General features: G+C 50.1%; 1 protein-coding gene across 3 annotated transcripts in view; it reads right to left on the bottom strand.

Moving 5' to 3' along the window:
• Positions 1-14,816: 14,816 nt before the first annotated feature.
• CD6 (CD6 molecule) overlaps positions 14,817-21,296 on the bottom strand; it is a 32,949-nt gene continuing 26,469 nt past the window's right edge. Inside the window, exons 8-13 of one of the 3 annotated variants that reach the window (XM_075928401.2) lie at positions 20,938-21,066; positions 20,006-20,107; positions 18,791-18,916; positions 18,315-18,476; positions 17,667-17,774; positions 14,817-17,319 (exon numbers count right to left, since the gene is read on the bottom strand). In XM_075928401.2, the coding sequence (XP_075784516.2) occupies positions 17,222-17,319; positions 17,667-17,774; positions 18,315-18,476; positions 18,791-18,916; positions 20,006-20,107; positions 20,938-21,066 (725 nt within the window). In that variant the 3' untranslated portion in view covers positions 14,817-17,221. Of the gene's footprint in view, positions 17,320-17,666; positions 17,778-18,314; positions 18,477-18,790; positions 18,917-20,005; positions 20,108-20,937; positions 21,067-21,296 lie in introns of all 3 variants that reach the window. The other 2 variants (XM_075928400.2, XM_075928402.2) reach the window with 2 other exon arrangements.

Genomic DNA, 21,296 nt, shown 5'->3' with positions numbered 1-21,296 from the left:
CTGCTGGCTTGGTTTTCATGTGATCGGTAGAGCTGGATTCATGGGGCAGATCCCCAACAGAGGTAAATCAACAAGCCCAGCCTGTCCTGCTAAAAGTGAAATGAGAGAGGAGCTCCAGGGCGTAGAGACGATTGTACGGAAGTTAGGGCCCAAGCCTGAGAAAGTTGGGGTTTCGTTGGCTTAAAAGTTAATGCGGCAACCAACGTATGTCAGGATCAGGCCCGGAGAGCATTCAACAATGAGGTGTTGTTAGCGCCCGGCGCAGGCAGCACGGTGGTGCTGAAGCTGTTCCCCCAATGGCTGAAGGGAGCACGTCACGCCACGGACCCCAAAGGACTTTGCAGCAGCATCATGCATCAGGGATGCTGCTGTTTTTGCAAGCCTGGGGTGGGGGGGTGGGAGTGCGGGTATCGATTCTTTGTAGCAGCAACTGCTCTGCCGCAGGAAGTGGCTCATGACAAACCCAATCTGCAAGAGGTTTGTAGCGATGCAAAGCCTGCAGAATTGGGGAGAGGTTTCCCCCCGCCCACGCTTGCTCCCCCTTCCCCTCGTGCTTGCTTCAAGCACGGCCGAGTGACGGAGCCACAGAGACGGGGAATTGATCCTCTTGCACATTTTGGCTGCCCCTTGGAGTCAATGGGTTTGTTCCCACTTGGCCAGTGCTTTGGCGGGTCTAGGATGAAAGGACGCTGAAAGGGAAAGTATTGGCTGGAGCGAGAAAACAAATAGATCCTCAGATGTATTCACAGCAAGGCTGGTTCAACCCTAGGCTACGCCAGGGAACGCTACCTAAATCAGTGGGGTTACACCCACTTATGCCAGCCAGGGTTCTGGCCCACTGACTCCAATGGGCTTATGACAATTTGCACCAGCTGAAGATCTGCCCCTAAATCTACCAGGGCTTTGTAAGGAGTCTGTTTCCAAGAACGCTGCTGTATCCAAGTGCTCCTCAGAGCTTGAGCCGCACAACAAAACAGATGTGCACCCAATCAAGACCGTACTCATTTTTCTCTTGCCTACTTTGGTGTAAAATGGTAGCAACAGAGGTAAAGCCGGAGGAATTTGCAGCACCGAGAAGCTGGTGCCAGTGAGTGATGGTCCAGGGCCTGGTTGTGATCTCTGTCCTCGCACGTTTACACTGGGGTCAGAGCATGGAATCCGGTGTGAAACTGGAACCAGACTCACAAGGTATCTAGCTGCCCGTGGGATGCTCGGCTAGCAGCCCTTACTCATGGGAGCAGTCCCAGTAAGTTGGACTCTGCTCACACTTATAGCAGGGCAGCTCAGGAGGGCCTCATTCTGAGCTCAGCTGGTGTCAAGCCAGATTGGCACGATGGGGATCAACTCTTCAGCTGGTGTAAATTGGCAGCACCCCCATTTAAGTCAACAGAGCTACAGTGGCATACACCAGCGGGGGATCCGGCTCATTGATGCCAGCAATCTCTAGCTTAATACCAGCGTCACTGAGCTCTCGTGTTTGCACGATGGGATTGCATGGGTGTAAAACTTGTGTGAATGGAGGCAAGTCGAACCCTTTGACTTCAACTGTACTGAGTCCTGAAAAAGGCTTTGATTCTTGTTTTGACAGATTAACCCTCCTCGCCCTCATCGATTTTCAGGTGGGCTAGTCTGAGCAGCTAACAGGCAACACTAATTCACCAATGCTGCTTTGTGAATTTTTACTGGGTTTAGTAAAAGCTTAGTCATGAGCCTGGGAGCTTAGTGTCATAATTTTGCTGGAGGCTGAAAACATGGGCACAACCAAAACACTGGGTTTTTGGCTCATTCTAAAAATCTGTATGCTGCTTGGTCCTGCAGAGGGGTTACCTGCCCACCTCACCTTGAGCTGTCTCTCACAAGCTGTGTTAACTCCCTGAGCTGAACAATCCTTGTATTTAGCTGTGACACGCTGACTGCCTCTCTCAGCTCTGCAGAAGAGCTCAGCATCACCTCAAAAGTGTGTCTTTTTCCCCAGGAAAAGACATGAGTTTACCCACCGGGTCTCTTGCTAGGTTTACATCATTTGATCATCTTAAGCCAGTGGTTTTCAAAGTACAGGTCGCGACCCAGAAGGTCAGGCACTGGGTCACATTGCAGGAGGGTGACCGCGCAGACGAGGCCAGCGACAAGTCCAGTTCCTGGTTAGGGGGTTCTGGAGATCCAAACGCTGCCCCTGTTGGCTAGTTCCTGGCCAATATGAGCTGGTCTTGGGCATGGGAGGGGCATGGGCAGTGCCTGCTGGTGAGAACAGCGCACAGAGCTGTTTGCAAACCTCTGCCTAGAAGCTGAACTGTCTGCTGGCTGTTTCTGGGGCACATCATGGTCTGTGGTGCAAAGACAAGCAGGAAACCTGCCTTCGCACCCCTGCCGCACTGCTGACGGGGAACTGCTGGAAGTAAGCCTGCGCCCCCAAACCTCTGCGTCAGCTTTCTCCCTCATTCCTGGCCCCACCCCACAGCCCGCATCTACTCAAAAAGATACGATTATGTTGGGTCGTGGGCATCAATGTTCTTCAACTGGGGTGCAAGAAAAAAGTTTGCAAAACCACTGTCTTAGAGTGTGTCTATCCTGGCGCTTTCGTCGCTAGAAGTTTTGTCACTCAGGGGTGTGAAAAAACACTCCCTTGAACGACAAAGGTAGCGATGACAGTACTTTGCAGGTGGGAGACGTGGTGCCCTCGATGAGGCTACAGCCCTTCCTTAGAGGTGGTTTTAGTTTGTCCCCTGAAGAGCTCTGGCCTGGCGATAAAGAGCAGACATGCCTGGCCTCTTACAACAGCGTGGCTACAACAGCGTGGCTACAACAGTGTGGCTGCAGCAGCACAGCTGCACCATTCAGACACAGCCGTACTCTGGTTGAGCTGTTCCCATCAGAATTTTGCACTGAATTGGGTACCAGCCCTTCAAAGTCAGTGGGAGTTTTGCCTGAGTGAAAACAGCACAAGTACATCTTCTTTCAGATTCCTTTGCTTATTTATGCATTAAGGCTATATTGGCCCAGATGAGAGCCAGGTGAATATGAATAACACATTCCTCAAGGATTGTTGCCTATTTTCCTGTTCACAATTTTTCTACAGACAGATGGTGAAATTCCCAGAGGTGTTTGATAGCTGGAATCTCCTTCCCGGGTGTCTTCAGCAAACAAGTCTCAGCCTGTAGATTGCAGATGAAATGCACATTGCAAAGATTCACGAGGAGTACTGTTTGCCCCGCTAAAATATAGGCATCACCCATGTGAGAGAAAATTAACCCTTTAGCATAAGGTTTATACATAAGTGTCCTACTTCAACCCTGCATAAAGGTGAATTTTACAAATTCTGTGCTTACCTGACCAAAATGTTTCATCTGCATTTCCTCCCCCCCATCTGAAACTACGGTCATGTTGAAATTAACATCTTCCGTGGGAAGATGTCAGTTCTGATGTGATTTTTTTAAAAATATTTTCTGATAGAGAAAATCAGAATGAAAGAATTCATTTTGATTCATCATTTCAAGATGAAATTACATTTTCATTTTGATATGTTGATTCAAACTTGAAAATATCATTTTGAAATGTTAATTTGACCCAAAATTAGCTGCAGTTCAATATGTAGTTTTGCTTTAGTTTTTGTAAACAATTTTTGTTGAGAGGGTTATTTTCAATTCTGGGGTTTTTCAGAGTTATTTTCTCCTCTTTGCTCCTTCTTTTTATTACAGCCCCCACTGTAAAAAGAGGTAAAGCGTAAGCATGTATGTGAACAAGAGGAAAAGTTATTTTTCACACTTTCTCTTTTTTATTATCTTCTACCTGGAAAAAATGGGAACACATTATGAAAATAGTTTTCCCCTACTTTTCACGCTGTTACTATTTTACATTTTCCCAATCAGATAAAAGGGTGAAAAAACAAAAAAGGAAAAGAAAGGGGGAAATATACCCCAAATTTGAAATGGAAATCAAACTCTATTTCCATAAACAGCAGTTAAAGTCAAAATGAAATGGAAATTTTTCATTTTGAGTCTAAATGTAAATTCCCATGCACTATCCAAAATGTTTTCATTTGAAATAAATGTAAATGGTGACTTGTCCTGAGGAATTTACCATCAGGAAATTGTTCAGATTTCTAGTTACATAATTAATCATGTTTATCCTTATTGGTTAGTTCAGGGTACACTATTAATGACAAAATCCGAATTGCATATTGCAGTAATTCACAATTTGCATTGTTACTGGATACTTATATATATTTGGAGTGGATACTTGAGAATTGAAATGAAATGTTTCTTTTGGAACTATTTGAGCTAGCAAAGCTCCAACATTTTAATGTTGGATCATATCTCAGTCAGGGGACTTTCATAAATAGTTGATAAAGGATTAAATAATGAATAGATCCTATAAGCACATTACAGATATGAGTAGCATGTGTTAGAGATGGTCATAAGTACATCAGTCACTTTTTATATTAAGAATATAAGCAACCTAGTGAGGTAGAGTGAGCAAATGTTTGTATTAAAAGGTCAAATCGAAATGTCCTTTCAAAGTCATTAATAATTTTTTATGCTAGTCACATGTAGCGTGCCTAGACCAAAAGAACTGCTTGCTTTTTTTCTTGTGTTCCTGTCTGCGTCAGTGACTGCTGAATTATTGGTTTGCCTTAACATCTAGCAATGTTGGAAACACACATTTTCTGTATGTGTACCCTCTAGCTATGGCACAGCCTTTTAATGGACTGTCTGAAAGCTGATCTGTTACAGTTTTCAAGCCAACACTAAAAAGGTTCATATTCTGTCAGGCAGAGCACATAGTTTAAGACCAAAATTCAGCTTGAGTTCAAAACAGAGTGTTTTGCAAACCTCTGTATTAATAGCACTGTTCTCACGAGAAAAAAAGCACCCCAGACAAATCACTTCAGTGAAAACAGGATATTTTTGCCTAAATTTTCCCCAGCTATGTTGGCCACTAACCCAAAAAATGTGGTGCTAACTATGCCAAATGCATGGTGAAATTGATGTAAAATTGACCTCTTTTCATTATACAAAAGAGTGAAAAGCAAAAATTAAACCAACAGACTAAAAGGTGAATAATGAAATGAATATTTTCAATTTCTGTAGCTGGAATAATATAAGATCCTAGTTAGGAAATGGGCCAGATTTTCAGATGATGTAACAGTCCAATTCCATTGATTTCTATAAAGCTTTACCAGTTTACACCTTCTTGGGCTCTGGAATCATTTAAACAGCTAATTCTGTAAGTGTCTGAGAGGAGCAATCTTTTTTCCATCCATGTGAGGAATAAATGTTATGTGCACCAAGCATACGCAAATGGGCACCACGAGGGGAAACACAAAACTAGCTATGGGCACTCGGCTAATCAGCTGGGTGGCACTGGAATCTCTCCTGAGCAGTGGCACAAGTGCACAGCTCACAGGGAACACTGGAAGGGACCGTTGAAACCTGGAATATCTGGAGTTCAGGGCTCAGCCCCACAAACTACTGGAAGTTAGGCGTTTAAAAGCGTTTGTGGCCCTGGACCCAGGTGAACAAAATTCACTTTTGATATGAATTTCAGCATCGGTGCGGTAATACAACATTAGGCTAAGGGTTTTACCTTATATGGGCTTGAATGTTACAGTGTCATGTTCAATTAGGTTTGAAATGCAGATGAGCTTAGCGGTTTATTTCCTCAGGTGAGTGGCGTATTTATGCATTATTGAGCCTGATTCTATTTTATACTGAAGATACTTTATACTGCTCTTGCCACATAAAGAGGCCTTAAACTGAGGGAAGAGCAACTACAGTGTAAATAGGAATGAGGCCCATTCGTTGTCATCGCTCCATTTCTTTCGGTAAAATAGCTTTTTTGGCCTTGATGTCTCTCTTTCAGAACCTGACATTGACATGGGTTCGAAGAGCCACGCAGACTGAAGGAGCTGGTGAGCCGATTCCAGTCACCTCAGAATTTGGATTTCCTCAACAAAGGGTAGACTGAGACCAGATCCTCACCTGGTACAAACTGATGTCGCTCTGGTAAAGTCAATGGTGGTATCTGGGTTTACCCCAGCTGGATATCTGGCCCAGTATTTAGGTTTGATGATGTTTTTTCAGTGCTTCTCTGAAATGGGGACTTAACAGATGCTAGCGCTAACAGATGCCCGTGCAGTTTTTATGCTTGCAAGGATTTGATTTTTATTGGTAAATGTCAGTAGACATTGATTTCACTTTGCGCACAACCCCCTCTCTCCCCGATAAAAAAATATTTTCATTGATAATAACTGAAACGGGCACAGGCAAAGTAAGAAAATGCTTCTTAGTTTCAGAGTGGAAACCATGTTAGTCTGTTTCAACAAAAACAATGAGGAATCCTGTGGCACCTTAAAAATTAACAAATTTATTTGGGCATAACTTTCATGGGCTAGAGCCCACTTCGTCAGATGCATGAACTGCTGCTTGAAAACTTAGTAGAAGCATATTTCGTTTATAACTTATGACAAAGAGTCAAGGTGGAGCAGGTACTATTTTTATTGGACCAACGTCTGTTGGTGCAAGAGACAAATATTTGCACTGAAAAAAGAAAATAATTTTTCAATTCACTTCATATAAGTATTGTAGTGCAATCTCTATTGTGCAACTTAGAAATGCAGAATTAGTTTTGTTATATAACTGCACTCAAAACCAAAATAATGTAAAATTTAGCAGCTTCAGGACTGCTCAGTCCTACTTCCTGTTCAGCCAATTGCGAAGACAGACAAGTTTGTGTACATTTATGGGAGATAATGCTTATTTACAATGTCACCTGAAAGTGAGAACAGGCATTTGCCTGAGATTGTTGTAATATAAATTCAGCACTTTACACTTACATTCTGTGTTGTAATTGAAATCAAGATACTTGAAAACGTAGAAAAGCATCCAAAATATGTATTATACATTTAACTAGGTGAGCTGTTATGGTTCAATACTGAAAGTAATTGTGACCTTTTTAATCTAGTTAATTTGTTTTGCATGAATTGCTTAACTGTAAATACCTTTAGCTTTTTGAATCTCAACATCTACTGTCATTAATTATTGCATAATCCCCCCATAATTTCCTGCAAGTGTGAACATTTAAATAGATAAGTTAGAGAAAAGGTATCAGTGAACAATGTTAAAGAAATGGAATGCATCCTACTTTTTCATCCCCTACACCCCTTCTTTCTTTCTTTCTTTCTTTCTTTCTTTCTTTCTTTCTTTCTTTCTTTCTTTCTTTCTTTCTTTCTTTCTTTCTTTCTTTCTTTCTTTCTTTCTTTCTTTCTTTCTTTCTTTCTTTCTTTCTTTCTTTCTTTCTTTCTTCACTACAAGCTGCTTCAGCTTTGTTGCTATTTTGGTGCTTCCTCTAGCTTTGCGGTGTAGGGCAAAACCTCTTTTGTTCTGGGGCTGCCAGACCCTCTCCGATTTGGTAAACAGCTGAAGGATGTGGCAAAGAGTGAATTTTCCACTGAGGCTGGTTTGAACTAGTCCCATCAAGGTAGGTCTCCCTCTCCCACCCCAATGCCCCCCCAAACCTGGGTCTGCAGAGCAACCCCAGTGAGCATCAGGACTTCAAAACAGCTTGATGGGGAGCAGGGTCTAAGCAGGAGGAAACAAACCCCTCTCCCTGCACACACAACAGGGGATGGTATCACAGGGGAGGGAAATGGAAACCCACAGATGGAGCTGATAAAAGAGCGGAGGGCATGGAGAGGGGAGATGTGTATCAGAGCTTAGGTTTCCAATGGAAACAGTTCCCCTGACCTACTGTGTTGGGATGTGCCCTGCCGGGTGGTGTCGTATCGTGTACTCAGATGTCACGGGGGTGGGGCTGGTGGAAAATCCTGGACAGCGAGCAAACAGGCCATTGATTCTAATGCAGTGCATGGTGCTTGGCTATATTGCACGTGGCTACCAAGTATTGCATTAGCATGCACCGCCTTGAGGTAAATACAGCAGTGCATGGAGCATTGTGTGCCACCCGCCCTAGTTAAGGTGGCACAACAGTTTCCATTCTAACCCCTCATCAATCCTGTACAGTAGATGTCGTCTCTCACTGGTGTCAAGTGATCTTAGCGTATATGCTTATAAAGGGAGCAGCAAGTGATATCCATTCCCCTTAACAGAAGAGAAGCAGAGAAAGGTATAACATGATCCAATGTCTTCCAGCTGAACCTAGACAAATTCAGATGGTGATAAAGGATTGAACATTCAAGTGGGTGCAATTAGCCACTGGAACAATTCACCAAGGGTCATGGTCGCTTCTCCATCACTGACAATTTTTAAATCAAAATGGGATGTGTGTTTAAAAGATCTGCTCTAGGGGTTATTTTGAGGAAGGTGTGTGTTATTCAGGAGGTCAGACTAAGTATTCACAACCGGCCTTAGAAGCTATGTAACTCCACAGTTGCACGGTGTCAACCTGTAGGGAACTTTTTGGCAGGAGAAGCACAAGTTGCAGGAGGGAAGAATTTGGAAGAGACACCAGGAAGTTGCTCTACCCGCACATGGCTGGAAGGCTAGCTGCAGTCGCCACATTTCTGGAAGTAGTTCTCTTAATAAAGAATCTCTTTAGTTTAGAGACAATGAGTTCTCTCCTGCTATCGTGCAGTGCACAGGACATGAAACACCCAGGACTGCTTCACTCAGGATATCACAGAACTGGGTTGGTGATCCTTGTCCATTTTTCATCATACGGCCTAGGTTAGGAGTTCTCGAGGTTAGGAGTTCTCGAGATTAGGATCACCCCACACAATCTGAGAAAAAGAGGTATGTCTACACTACTCTCCTAGTTCGAACTAGGAGGGTAATGTAGGCATACCGCACTTGCAAATGAAGCCCGGGATTTGAATTTCCCGGGCTTCATTTGCATAAGCGGGGAGCCGCCATTTTTAAAACCCCGCTGGTTCGAACCCCGTGCAGCGTGGAACGAGGTGTACCGGTAGTTTGGAATAGGAATCCTAGTCCAAACTACCTAGTTCGAGCCCCGTGTAGCCGCGCTGCACGGGGTTCGAACCAGCGGGGTTTTAAAAATGGCGGCTCCCCGCTTATGCAAATGAAGCCCGGGAAATTCAAATCCCGGGCTTCATTTGCAAGTGCGGTATGCCTACATTACCCCGCTAGTTCGAACTAGCGGGGTAGTGTAGACATACCCATGTCTATTATCCTGGAAATACAGACCATGTTCTAATGTGGGAGATGCACTGAGGGGCAGAATTAAGGTTACATTCTCAACCTTAATGTTGGCATCTCTTTGCCATGTAACCGTAGCCATCTGGAAATGCAGTTTTCTGCACTAGATCCTGTATTACAGGACAGTGTCTTGTAGTTCAGTGCATTTGATGGTGTGTATGGGAAAACCTGCCCTGGATTAGAATATTAGAAGGTAGTACAATAGAACACATTACTGTGCAATGTATCCTGGGCCTAGCACTACCACAGTGCTTTTCATTGTAGCCCATTATGATGCAGTGCACTGGCTGATGTTAAAGTGTATTGTGACAGGCTGCAGTGCACTGCATTCTGCTTTCTTCCCCAGTTAATAAAAGCATCAAAAGAATGAGATCCAACTGCTACTTCTCGGCAAGGATGGCTTTTAAATTGCATAGCTATAAGCAGAAGACTCAGGCATATTTCTCACAGCTTCTTCTACTATCAGTGCAACCCCTTTGCCGAAGCTAGTGTTGCCAGCTGCTGGCTGTTTCCCCGCCATGGCTTTCCACCTCACTTGGGGCAGAGAGAAACACCAGGGGGTTACAGCGCTGGCAGTGAGGGAGGGAGCAGAGCACTCTCACCTCGCAGGGCTGCAGCGATGGGAGGCGAAGGTGAACATGCCAGCCCTGGCTCGGCCTGAACGAATGTTGTTCTCAACGTGGCCTGTAGATGGCAGGAACAGCAGAGGGAATTTCCAGCTATGCGGCTTCTGAGACGCCCTGATCCAAAGCCCATTGAGATGAATCCTTGAGTTGGCAATGCCACAAATGGGTAGCGAGATCCTTTAGGAGCTGCCCGCCCCCGCAACCCAGGCAGGGTTAGTCATGGCAGAGCCAGAGCAATGCCAATGGGGGATTAACTCTTCAAAGTGCTGAGTGCCCTCCATTCACACAGGTCCCAGGAAGAAATGAGAGGACTCAACAGCCCATGCAACTTAGATGGGACCTGGGAGGAGCTGCAATGATCTGTCCGCTGGTCGACATGAGAGTCTGGTCCTCCTTATTCCCGCCAGTCAGACAGAGACTCAAGCCAGCTGCTGCATGGCAGCGCAGCTATTACACAGGCTGGCCGGCTGGCAGGGAGAGAGCAGGGCGACAGTGAAAGGGGAAACCGCATCCTGTGACAGTTGCATAATGACGGGGGGTTGGGGGCGGGGGGTTGTGAGTCTACATGGATGGGGACAGAGACAAGGTAAAAAAGTGCGCATTCCATCACCGCTGGTAAAGGTGACTCTGCGGTCCCCTGGCCCGTGCTTTCCCTTGGAGTATGGCACCTACACTTTTCATGTAATACAGAGAATGGCTAGAAATGGATCTGTCTGTTGGCAAGGCCTCCTTGTTTGTTGAATCAGGCCCCGTCTTGGTCCCTCGCTATTTAACACTCATTTTGCCATTTTGCTTCCATGGGATGGGAGGGATGAAATTTGAGGAAAAAGAAAAGCAGGTAAAAGAGTATAAGCAGACAGCAGCGGTAGATGCGTGGGGACAACCTGAGTCCTGCCAAATAAATTGAGCAACAGCTCTGTCCTTAACCATGGTATCCTTAACTCGGGCAACCTTTGCTGTCCACATTCTAGACCAGCTCTCTGGTGATGGCTGAGCTATGGGCAGCACTACTCGGGGAGGAGAAAGGTGGCTCAGAGCCATCTTTCTGCTTCAGTGACCTGGGGACCAGATGCTGGCAGGGGCTGTTTAAGCCACTTGTGTAATTTAGAGCAGCCTAAGGGCTGCTCTAAATGACACCAGTAAAAACAGTACTCTACAGAGACTACTGGCCCCACTCCCTCCCATCCCTATCAATACCACTCTGTATCTCTGACATGGGTAGCAAGTGGGGAAGAGCTGACATGGCTGATGGTTTGCCATCTGGGGCTTCCCATACACTGCAGGAATTTCCTAGCTCCTTCTTTAAGGCAGGTTTCTGGCTTCTTCGCCTTGCCTTGATCAGCACAGAGGGATATGGCTCACAGCATTCCGAATGGCTTTAGAAAATGGTGCCTCCATAAACCAAAACTGTCCAGTAGGAAGGAGAGAGGTTATTTCACCTCCTCGTTTGACACTGGGAAGCTGCTGCTAGAATAATGGGAGCAGTTCTGGTGCCAACCACTCAGGATGGATATTGTTAAGCTGGGTTACATCTTGGAATGAGGAGTAAGGGTAGGATCTTTAATTCGAACTACCTACTCCGTGCCGCATGTAGCCGTGGGCACGGAGTTCGGACTAAGGGGGATTTAAAAATGGCGGCGCCCAGGAACATGCAAATGAAGCCCGGGATATTTAAATCTTGGGCTTCATTTGCAACTCTGCTTGCCCTCATTACCCTACCTAGCTCGAACTAATGAGCTAGTGTAGACGCACCCTTGGAGAGGCTGCAGGGACAAGCCGTGAGGTGGATTAAGGAATTAGAAAGCTCGCCCCATAGTGATTGAGCTCCTTGAGTCAATTAGCTTCATTAGCTTAACAAAGAGGTAAGGTAATGACTTGATTACAGTCTACAATGATTTCCACGGGGAACTAATATTTAATAATGGCCTCTTCAGTCTAGCAGGATCCTATGGCTGGGAGCTACAGCTGAACGCATTCAGGCTAGCAATATGATGTACAGAAATTAACCACTGGAACAATATAGCCCCGGTAGTGGGGGGGCGGAGTCTCCATCCCTGACAACTTTTAAATCAAGGTGGCACTTTTTCTAACAGATCTGCCCTAGAGATCACTTTGGGGATGTCCTATGGCCTATGTTATCCAAGAGGTTAGTCTAGATCCGTGTTTCCCAGCCAGTGGTCCGAGTACCCTTTGGGGTACTTGAGAGAAGTCTGTGGGGTACGCCAACACATCTGAAATCTGGAGAAAACTGAATATTTAAGTTTTACAGCGCTTTATTATTTTTGTACTTTTTACACCCAAAAATTTCATCACCCGCCCGGCTACGAGTGAATTCCTTAAATAAATGTGTTGCAATGGTAGAAAAAAATTGTGTGTGTCTGAAAACTATAGGTACTGGGGGGATGTATAATTTTTTTTAACGAGGTACTTTATAAAAAAAAAGGTTGAGAAACTGGTCTAGATGACCACAAAGGTCTTTTCTGGCCTTGGGAGCTATGAAAATGCCTCTAGCACCCTCAGAACTTGAAAGCGGCTGATTTTCTCCTAACTTGGATTGTTTTCCTTTCTCCGGTGAGACCTCTAAAGCAAGCCAAGTTTGAAGCTGGACTAAATCATGTTTTTATTTTTCTAGTAGGAGCATCTCAGGAAAAGTGACATCTCCCTCCCTCCCTGTCAGATAATTTAACACCCGCACACCAATTTTTCCAGAAATAACCTTTGGCCAAGCAAACAAAAGGCCAGCCCCCAGGAAATCTGAGTGTGAATGTTTGCAAGCATCTCACTGCTTCCTTCCTCTATGGGGGTGAGGAGGGAAAATCCAGCCCTGCCCAGCTTCATCTGCATATTGATCATCTTACCCAGAATTCCACCTGCTGAATGTTGGTTTTGTTGGCCGTTGTCTCGGTTTTGACATGTAAATGTGGTAATAGACTATCGGCATCATGCTCTTACCTTTCTGCTGTTTATTAGTCTTGCACAGACTGCAGGCTCCACTGCTCCTGCTCTGAAGCCGTCTCCTCATGCACTTCAGGCAGTTCTTAGCTCAAAGCCCCTCCAACCCTTGAGCTAGAGCTGGGTTCTCCCTGGCTCTGTCTAGACTGGCATGATTTTCCAGAAATGCTTTTAACGGAAAAGTTTTCTGTTAAAAGCATTTTTGGAACAGAGCGTCTAGATTGGCATGGACGCTTTTCCGCAAAAGCACTTTTTGCGGAAAAGCGTCCGTGCCAATCTAGACGCGCGTTTCCACAAAAAAGCCCCGATCGCCATTTTCGCGATCGGGGCTTTTTTGCAGAAAACAAATCTGAGCCGTCTACACTGGCCCTTTTGTGCAAAAGTTTTGCGCAAAAGGGACTTTTGCTTGAACAGGAGCAGAATAGTATTTCCGCAAGAACACTGACAATCTTACATGAGATCGTCAGTGTTCTTTCAGAAATTCAAGCGGCCAGTGTAGACAGCTGGCAAGTTTTTCCGGAAAAGCGGCTAATTTTCCGGAAAAACTGGCCAGTCTAGACACAGCCCCTGAGTTCTGGTGCCGGTCCTCAGCCAGCTTCTCCTGCAGCTGCCCCTTCCAGTTTGCAAGGTCCAGCACACCACCCCTCTCCTGCCAGTGTCTCCCCTGCTATATAAGGAAAGAGCCAGCATCCATGCAGGTCTCCTTCCCAAAGTTCATTCCAATTGGCTGGGAGAGAGGGGTGTCTTGCCTCGCCCACTGTAGACCCTTAAAGATACGGTAAAATGATTTTCTCCTGGTTGCCTCCTGGGCAGTTTTTGACCAGCCTGGCTGTTTTTACTACTGCCTTGATGGTTTCTGGCTACAACAGAATGTTCCCCTGTGCCCAGACCCTACCTACATTTGGTTGGAATAACCTTGGTACAAAGTATGGCTTGTGAGAGATCATTTGAAAACTCACAAGTTGCTGGTCATTTTAGCCCTCGTCAACTGCATGTGGCAACATTACATGTGAAGTTACAGGATTCCACTCTATGGCGCACTTAACACAGGATCCAAACTGAGGTTTGGCAAACCGACTGGTCTCAAACAGTGTGCTCGGCTTAATTTGAATGTAAGCAGTCAACAGAGTCATCAAGCAAGAAGGGAAATAAAAGATGCTCCAGCAGGTGAGGAAAAGCAGCAGGGAACATCCGTCTCTGTAGACTGTCTCTTATCAGCTGGAAGTGTTTTTCAAGAGCAGGCCAGACACTATAAAAAGGAGGGACAAATACCACAAGATACCCCTCTCTCTCCCTTCCTGCCCATTGTGTTCATGGTGCCAGATGTGACACAGAAAGCAGCCACTGAACCGATCCTGAGAAGTTTGGTCAGTATGCTGAAAGCATATGGTTCATGTATTATGTTTGGCACCAGTTGTCTTTCTGACGTTTACTTGTTACTCATTTAAAGTCACTCATTGTAGTTTTATTGTTTTCTCTAATCCAGTGCATTTGAACTGAAGTCTCTGGGAGTGGGAAACTGTTGGGGGTAAGATGATGTGTAGGGTTACCAGGTGGCTTCAAAAAAAATACCGGAGACATTTGATCTCAGAAGGGAAGTGGGGAGGGGGGGGGGGGAGACTGGCTGGGAGGGGATTGGGGTTGGCTGGGAGGAGGAGGTGGGGGGGAAACAGTCCGTCCGTTCGCAAACAGGGCTGATGGAGGGTGGGGTGAGGGTCGGGGGCAGCGAGGCTGGCCGGCAGGGATGACACAGGCTGGCGGGAAGCAGGGCTGGCCAGGAGGGGGTCGGGGGGAGCGGGGATGGCCGGGGGGGGGGAGAGGGGGGGAATCAGCCGGCGGGGAGCAGGACTGACCCAGGCGCACGCAGATCCTGGGGTGCTGTCCGTCCCGTGCACGGTCTTGGCGAAGCACGAGCGAGTCCGGCCCCAAGGATTCCCTCCCGCCCCGGCCCCACCTTCGCATAGTTGCGTACTGCCTGGCTGGTAGAGCCACTCACACAGCGTGAGCATGTCTACCAGCCAGGCAGTTCGCAACTACGTACTGATACTCCTAATAATAAAACTTACCTAATTACAAAATACCGGACATTTTATATGCCTGGTATTTTCTCAGTTTGTTTCCCGGTCTCAAATACCAGACTGTCTGGTTCAAAATGGACCCTAACGATGTAAGAATATTATTTCCATTACAGCAAGGAACATTTTGGACCCTGAAAAATGCATATTTTGTCTGTGGGGAAAAAAAACAATGTAAAGCCCCCCCACCTACACATTGCTGGAGTTCATTCTGAATAGGAGAGCTTCAGGGCCTGCTCTCACATCAGCTGAACACATGCAGCTAGTGGACAGCCCCCTGGACTGACTGAGTCCTACAAGCGAGAGTCGTACAAGTACAATATCGGACAGAACCCCTATGCAAAGGTGACAGGCCTAGAAATGTGATCCTGAGTAAATTTGGGAGGAGCATGAAGGCCTGGGGCATGGTGAGGCCCCTGTGGTATCACAGGCTGACAAGAGGCCTAGCTGCAAATCAGGTCTCTCTCTCACAGCTCCTCGGGGCGGGCACTCAGATTGTCAGCCCCACTGATTCCAATGGGGAAGCACTGGTTTACACCATGTGGCCTTGAGTTTTACTGACCCCCAAAGCTACCATTCTTAAAAGCTTAAATAAAGAGAGTCTCCTACCAGTCCTCTAGTCAAAGCCTTTTAATCTCACAACATGCCTTGCAGTGGGGCTGCCGCTTGGAGCGCGCGGGAGCAGCCGAGTGCAGAAGCCGCACGTTGCTCCGCTATGGGCACAGAGCTTGTGCTCCCAGACTCTGGAAGATACATTCATTATTGTGTCCTTTCCTGCAGCTCTCCTCTCCCCCCTGCTCCAGGCCTGCAGGGGAAAGTCCCAGGTCCATGCTGCAGGGGATTGATAGCTAAATAAAATGCCCACTGAGCAAACCACAGGAGCAATGTCCCAGGGGGCTGGAGGAACAAACCCAGGGCTAGGAGCTGAAACTGGCTCGGCAGGTAGCCTTGATCACGTTGTTTCAACTGGCCGTGCCTCACTTTCCCCTGTGCAGGAGGGGGATTGGAATGTGCAGCCACCTGCCCGGGCCATGGGGGAGACCAACAAGTGTCTGTAGGGAAATGTGGTTGCGCGGTGGTCCCCGTGAGAGCAGCCCAGGCCTCTCAGTCTCACTCCTAGAGCTGCTTGGAAATCTCTGTCGCCACATTTCTTCTGGTGCCAAAAGGGCTCTGAGGGAAACCTTCCCCCCCGGAGGTTCCATTGAAAGGTTTGGGGGTTTCGTGAGTGTGTGTGTGTGGGGGGGGGGGGGGGGGGGAATGATTCTGTTTGTTCAATACAAATCCAGAAAGATCTCAGAGAAAAATCTCAACTAAATAATTTTTCCCTCCATTTTCATCTACATTTTCCAAGGGGAAAAAGTCCACTTAAATTCCATTTAAGCCTCAGTGGAAGGTTGCAGCCACTTGTCTCCAGTGTAGGCTTGGGAGATGGGTACAGCATGGGCAGCAGCTCTGAATCCCTCGGCACTGCCACCAGCCCTCAGCCATGCTCTCCTTGCCTGGGGGTGGGAGGGGGGGGAGACGTGCTATCCTCCATGGCCATCCATCACCCACAGTTCTTCACAGCTCCTCTTCTGTCTCAGGATCTCATTGTCGTTCAGTTCATGCAGGCTCACATGGGGCACCACAATCCCCATCTCCAACAGGGAAACCGAGGCACGGAGGGGGTGAGTCCAACAGCGAGGTGGCAGCAAGGCTGGGGATGCAACCCAATGGAACAGACCCTCCCTCCCAGCTGCTTCTGCCCACTGGGGATGAAGCTGGAGGCCTGGTGGAGGAGCTACCCCCTGTGGACTGACTCTGATTAGTCCTGTCTGCAGGCTAATCACAGGACTGGTGATTGCCGCCAGGAATCTACATCCCCAGGACCGAAGCCAGCTCCCCAGCACTCTGGCTGTTCCCCATGGCCATCGAATGTCTTGCTTACCAGCCGTAGGCTCCAGCTAGATCTCGGGTCTGCTCCCATCACCATATGTCCAAGCACCTTTCCCGGCTGGGAACAGAGCCCAGCCTCTGTCCTGAGCACTGAGAATGGAGTCCTGGACACCCTCCAGCTGCTGTGGGGAGGTCACTTATGGGCCTGACAGGTCAGGGCTGGCTGGGCACCGGCTCCTGGGAAGGGGATGTTCTTGAGTGAGGCTCTGAGGGTTTCCGTGGTAGAGGCATGCAGCACCTTCCGGAGCCTCTGGGGCTGCATTGGGAAATGCTGGTCCACTCGGGGCAGCTTCTGCAACCTGCTGACCTACCTTCCCCCTCCCCCTGCTCCTGGCTGAGCCTGGGCTACTCAAACAGCTTCCGAGCAGGAGTGCGAGGGTCAGTGGTCACCCACGGATGTGTTGTCACTGTGTTGGAGGCAGGAGGGAGGGCTGGAGGCACAGACCTGCAGTGATTCCCTGCCCTAGTAGGCCAGACCTTGGATGTCATCATAATCGCTGTCCTCGGAGGAGTCGTTCCCAGGCTCACAGCTCCCCAACGGCTGAGGGAGAGCTGGCCAGGCTAAAACAATGGATCCCATCAACTCCCATCCTTCATCCCTCCCTTCCCACAGCCACCTCCCATCCCTGCCTCCCTCCATCCATGCAGCCATCTGTCTGCCTCTGCCTCAGCGACTCCCTCCACCCTCCTCTCTCTCGGTGTTGATCTCTGTCCATTTCCTTCCCTAGCCCCCTTTTGCATTCTCGTTCTCTGTCGACTACAAGCTGATCTGAATCACGTTCTCTCACATGAGCACCCAGCATTGGGCTCAGCAGTGTTGGGAACACAGGGCCCTGCCTGCTCCTCACCCAGTAGGTCTGCAGGTCCCTCCCCACACTCCCTCCTCTACTCTCCTCCCCTTCCCTCACCTGGGCTGGAGGACATGTCCGCCGGCTGGGCTTCCTGGTGCGCCGTGCTGTGGTAGTTCTCATACCACTCCCCAGATGAGGTGCTGGAGCTGTCGGCACTGGTGGCCCCTGCTGGAGACAACCCCAGACACGTTCACCCTCTTGATGCAGTGGGTGAGAAGCACTTCCAGGTGCTTGGAAGAGGACTTGGAGCAACTATCCCTATTGGGAATCCAGCAGGAAGGGCTGGAAATTCTCTCCCATCAGCTGTCACAAGCCAGACCAGGCCATCAATCCTGATGTCCGCAGAGAAGTCCCCTCCCTGCACCGCAGGTCAGGGCATTGCAGAGCCTTCCTGGCCCTTCCCTGGCTGGGAATAGAGCCCACAGCCTGCTCCCACCAATGCCCAGAGGAGGAGCCAGAGGCTCTTGTGAGGGAATGTTGACTGGGGCTCCCTGAACATGGAGCTCACACTCCTTCCAGAGCTAGGACCAAGTAGGGTCGCCAGGTTTAACAAAAAATACCGACCCCCCCAAAAAAAAACACTGGGAAAAAAATTCTGTTGAGAAAAAAAAAGGGGGGGAGACCAAAGTTGTTGGGGGTGGGGGGGGGGGGAGAAAGGCTCCCATGGGCCCCCAGAGCCAGCAAGGATGGGCTCATTACACTGACCTTGGAAGGAGAGCTGGGAGCCACTGTTGCCCAGGGCAGGAGGGGGTGGTGCTAAGAGGTTTCCAGCTGGAGGAGGGGCTGAGTTGCTCCACTCTGGCTGCCTGGTGGTGCTGCTGTTGTAATAGGTGTTCTCGGAGGAGGAGCTGAACTCGCCCGGGGACCCTGCAAGAGAGGCAGCCAGTGGCTCCATGAGCACAAGCCTTCCCAAGCAGGCAGTGCCCCAGTCCGTCCCTCCCCGGGGGACACAGAGCGACATGGAGGGTGGGTTTACAGCCCCGCCTGCCTGCTTCATCCCCAGCATGAACTGCGCCCCTCCCTGTGCACTCCTGGGGTAGACAGATGAGGTCTGAGGGCAGCCAAGCCAAGAGGCCCCAGCTCTAACATCGCCCCTGCCTGCTCCAGCTGGGGTTCTGAGGCCCCTTTTCTGGTTCTGTGCTGCCCGTCTCCATCACCCCCCGTCAGCATCACCAGCTCACCCTCGTGGGGCCTTTGCTCCGCCAGGCCCCAGGGCTCCGGGGCCTCGCTCAGCATCTCCTGGCTAGGTGCTGGGGGGAAGCCGCTTGCGGGGAGGGTCTCGTCCGCTGGCCGGTGCCGAAGCGAATCTGCAACCAGAGGCCAAAGGGTAAGCTGGGAGATCCTCACTAACACTGCTCCCAGACCTGGCCCCTCCCGCTCCCCTTGGCCCCAGGCAACCTGCGGCCCCTGACTCCTGGATCCCACCTGAGCCCAACCAAGCCCTGTACCCCCCGAGCCCAACCAATCCCTGTACCCCCAGAGCCCTGGATCCTCCCCAAGCCCAACCAATCCCTGTAGCCTCTGAGCCCTGGATCCTCCCCTGATCCCAACCAATCCTTGCACACCCTGAGCCCTGGATCCTCCCCTGATCCCAACCAATCCTTGCACACCCTGAGCCCTGGATCCTCCCTGAACCCAACCAATCCCATACCCCCTGAGCCCTGGATCCTCCCTGAGCCCAACCAATCCCATACCCCCTGAGCCCTGCATCCTCCCTGAGCCCAACCAATCCCTGTGCCCCCTGAGCCCTGGACCCTCCCCTGATCCCAACCAATCCCTGTGCCCCCTGAGCCCTGGACCCTCCCCTGCACCCAACAAATCCCTGTACCCCATGAGTCCTGGATCCCCTGAGCCCAACCAATCCCTGTACCCCCTGAGCCCTGGATCCCCCTGAGCCCAGCCACCCCCTGATCCCAACCAATCCCTACGCTCACTGATTCCCCCAGATCCCTCTGCCTTCAGGCAACCTGTACCCCTGACTCCCGGATCCCCCTGGTACCAACCAATGCCTGTGATCCCTCCTTCCAAGCACTGTGACCCCCAACCAACCCCTGTGGCTCCTGTCGTCCCAAACCATCTGATCTCAGGCCCCATACACCCCTCTCCTCAACCCCTCTTGGTCAGGAATGAGGGGCTCTGGTGAAGCTGTGGGGAGGGGGCCCAGGGCTGGGCCAGCAGTGGCTGTGGGTGGGGATGGAGGCGCTTTAGCAGAGTTGAGGGGAGGGGGCTCAGGGCGAAGACAGCAGTGGCGGTGGGGTGGAATGGAGGGGCATGGGCAGAGCTGTGTGTGTGTTTGGGCAGCCCAGGCTGGCACAGGGCAGCGTGAGGGAGGCCAGGCCCAAGGGGAGGCAGAGCCCCCAGGCTGCGAGGCGCCCGTGTGATGCAGGGCTGCTCACTGTAGAAGGTGGAAAGCGCCACAGGCGGCTTGCTGCTGAAATCATAGTGTTCGTAGTCGGAATCGGAGTCCTCGGAGCCAGGAGCGGGCACGGCCGGCGGCTCTGCGAGGGGGACACGGAGGGAGCGGTTACCAGGGAGCCTGGACCAGGGCTTGCTATGCCCAGATCCCACGGGGGCCATGCAGCTCAGGGGGCCCTGCAGTGCCAGTGGCGGAAATGGAGCAGACGGGAATGTGGCTGGGGTGGAGCTGGAGCCATGTAAGCAGCTGGCTCTCCTGGCTCACTAGCAACCACCCATGGAACAAGGACCAGGGGCCTCTGGCCAGATACTCAGCCAGGGTGGAAGCCAGTGTCCAGGAAGGGCTGAGAGGTGGGATGTAGGGGAGGGGTCAGGATAGGTTAAATGGCAGGTTGTGGAGAAGAGGCAGTGCGGGCAGGGAAGGTGTGGGGAGAGAAAGGTAGAGAAGGGGGGGTCATAGTGTGTGGGAAGGGCTGTGAGGAGAGGGGAAGGTGAGGAGGCACAGAGAGTTAGGGTGCGGGGGAGAAGGTGGAGGAGGGGCAGAGAGTTAGGGTGCGGGGGAGAGGGGGTGGAGGAGGGGCAGAGAGTTAGGGTGCAGGGGAGGGGAAGATGGAGGAGGCACAGAAAGCTAGGGTGCGGGGGAGAAGGTGGAGGAGGGGCAGAGAGTCAGGGTGCAGGGGAGGGGAAGGTGGAGGAGGGACAGAGAGGTGGGGTGCGGGGCAGGAGAAAGTGGGGGAAGGGCAGAGAGGTGGGGGGTGAGGGGCAGAATGTGGGAGGCTGTGGGGACGGAGAAGATTGGTTACTCAGAGAGCTGAGAAGCAGGGAGAGGCAGTGGGGGAAGAGGATGTGGGGGGAGGCAAAGATATTGGGTTTGCGGGAGGGGCAGTGGGGCAGGCTGAGAAACAGTAGCTACCTTCTGCCTTGGGGGGATGGGAGGGGACTTTCCTGTAGTCATTGGAGCCCCCCACGGCCGTCTCCGGGCCCTGTGCGCTGTGATTCATCAGGACTGGGGCGGCTGACGAGGACGAGGACACGGTGTGAGCTGCAAAGACGGGGGAGAAAGGAGGTGGGCTGCTCTGGGAGGCCGTACAAGGCCTGGCGCAGCCCCAGCAGGAGACCTCACACTGGGGAGGGGCTTCCCACTTGTTCTGAATGCTCCCCGGATCCCATCTCGCCCTGGGCTCTGGTGCTGGGAAGGCTCCCCTGACATGCTGGCGGCTGCCATTTCTCGGGGAAAGAGCTCTGCAGCCACGGCAAAGCAATCCCGAGTCC

Source organism: Pelodiscus sinensis, chromosome 5 (assembly GCF_052426305.1).
Source record: "Pelodiscus sinensis isolate ZL-2025 chromosome 5, ASM5242630v1, whole genome shotgun sequence".
Classification (NCBI taxonomy): Eukaryota; Metazoa; Chordata; order Testudines; family Trionychidae; genus Pelodiscus; species Pelodiscus sinensis.
This window is presented reverse-complemented; position numbering and strand designations above follow the sequence as displayed.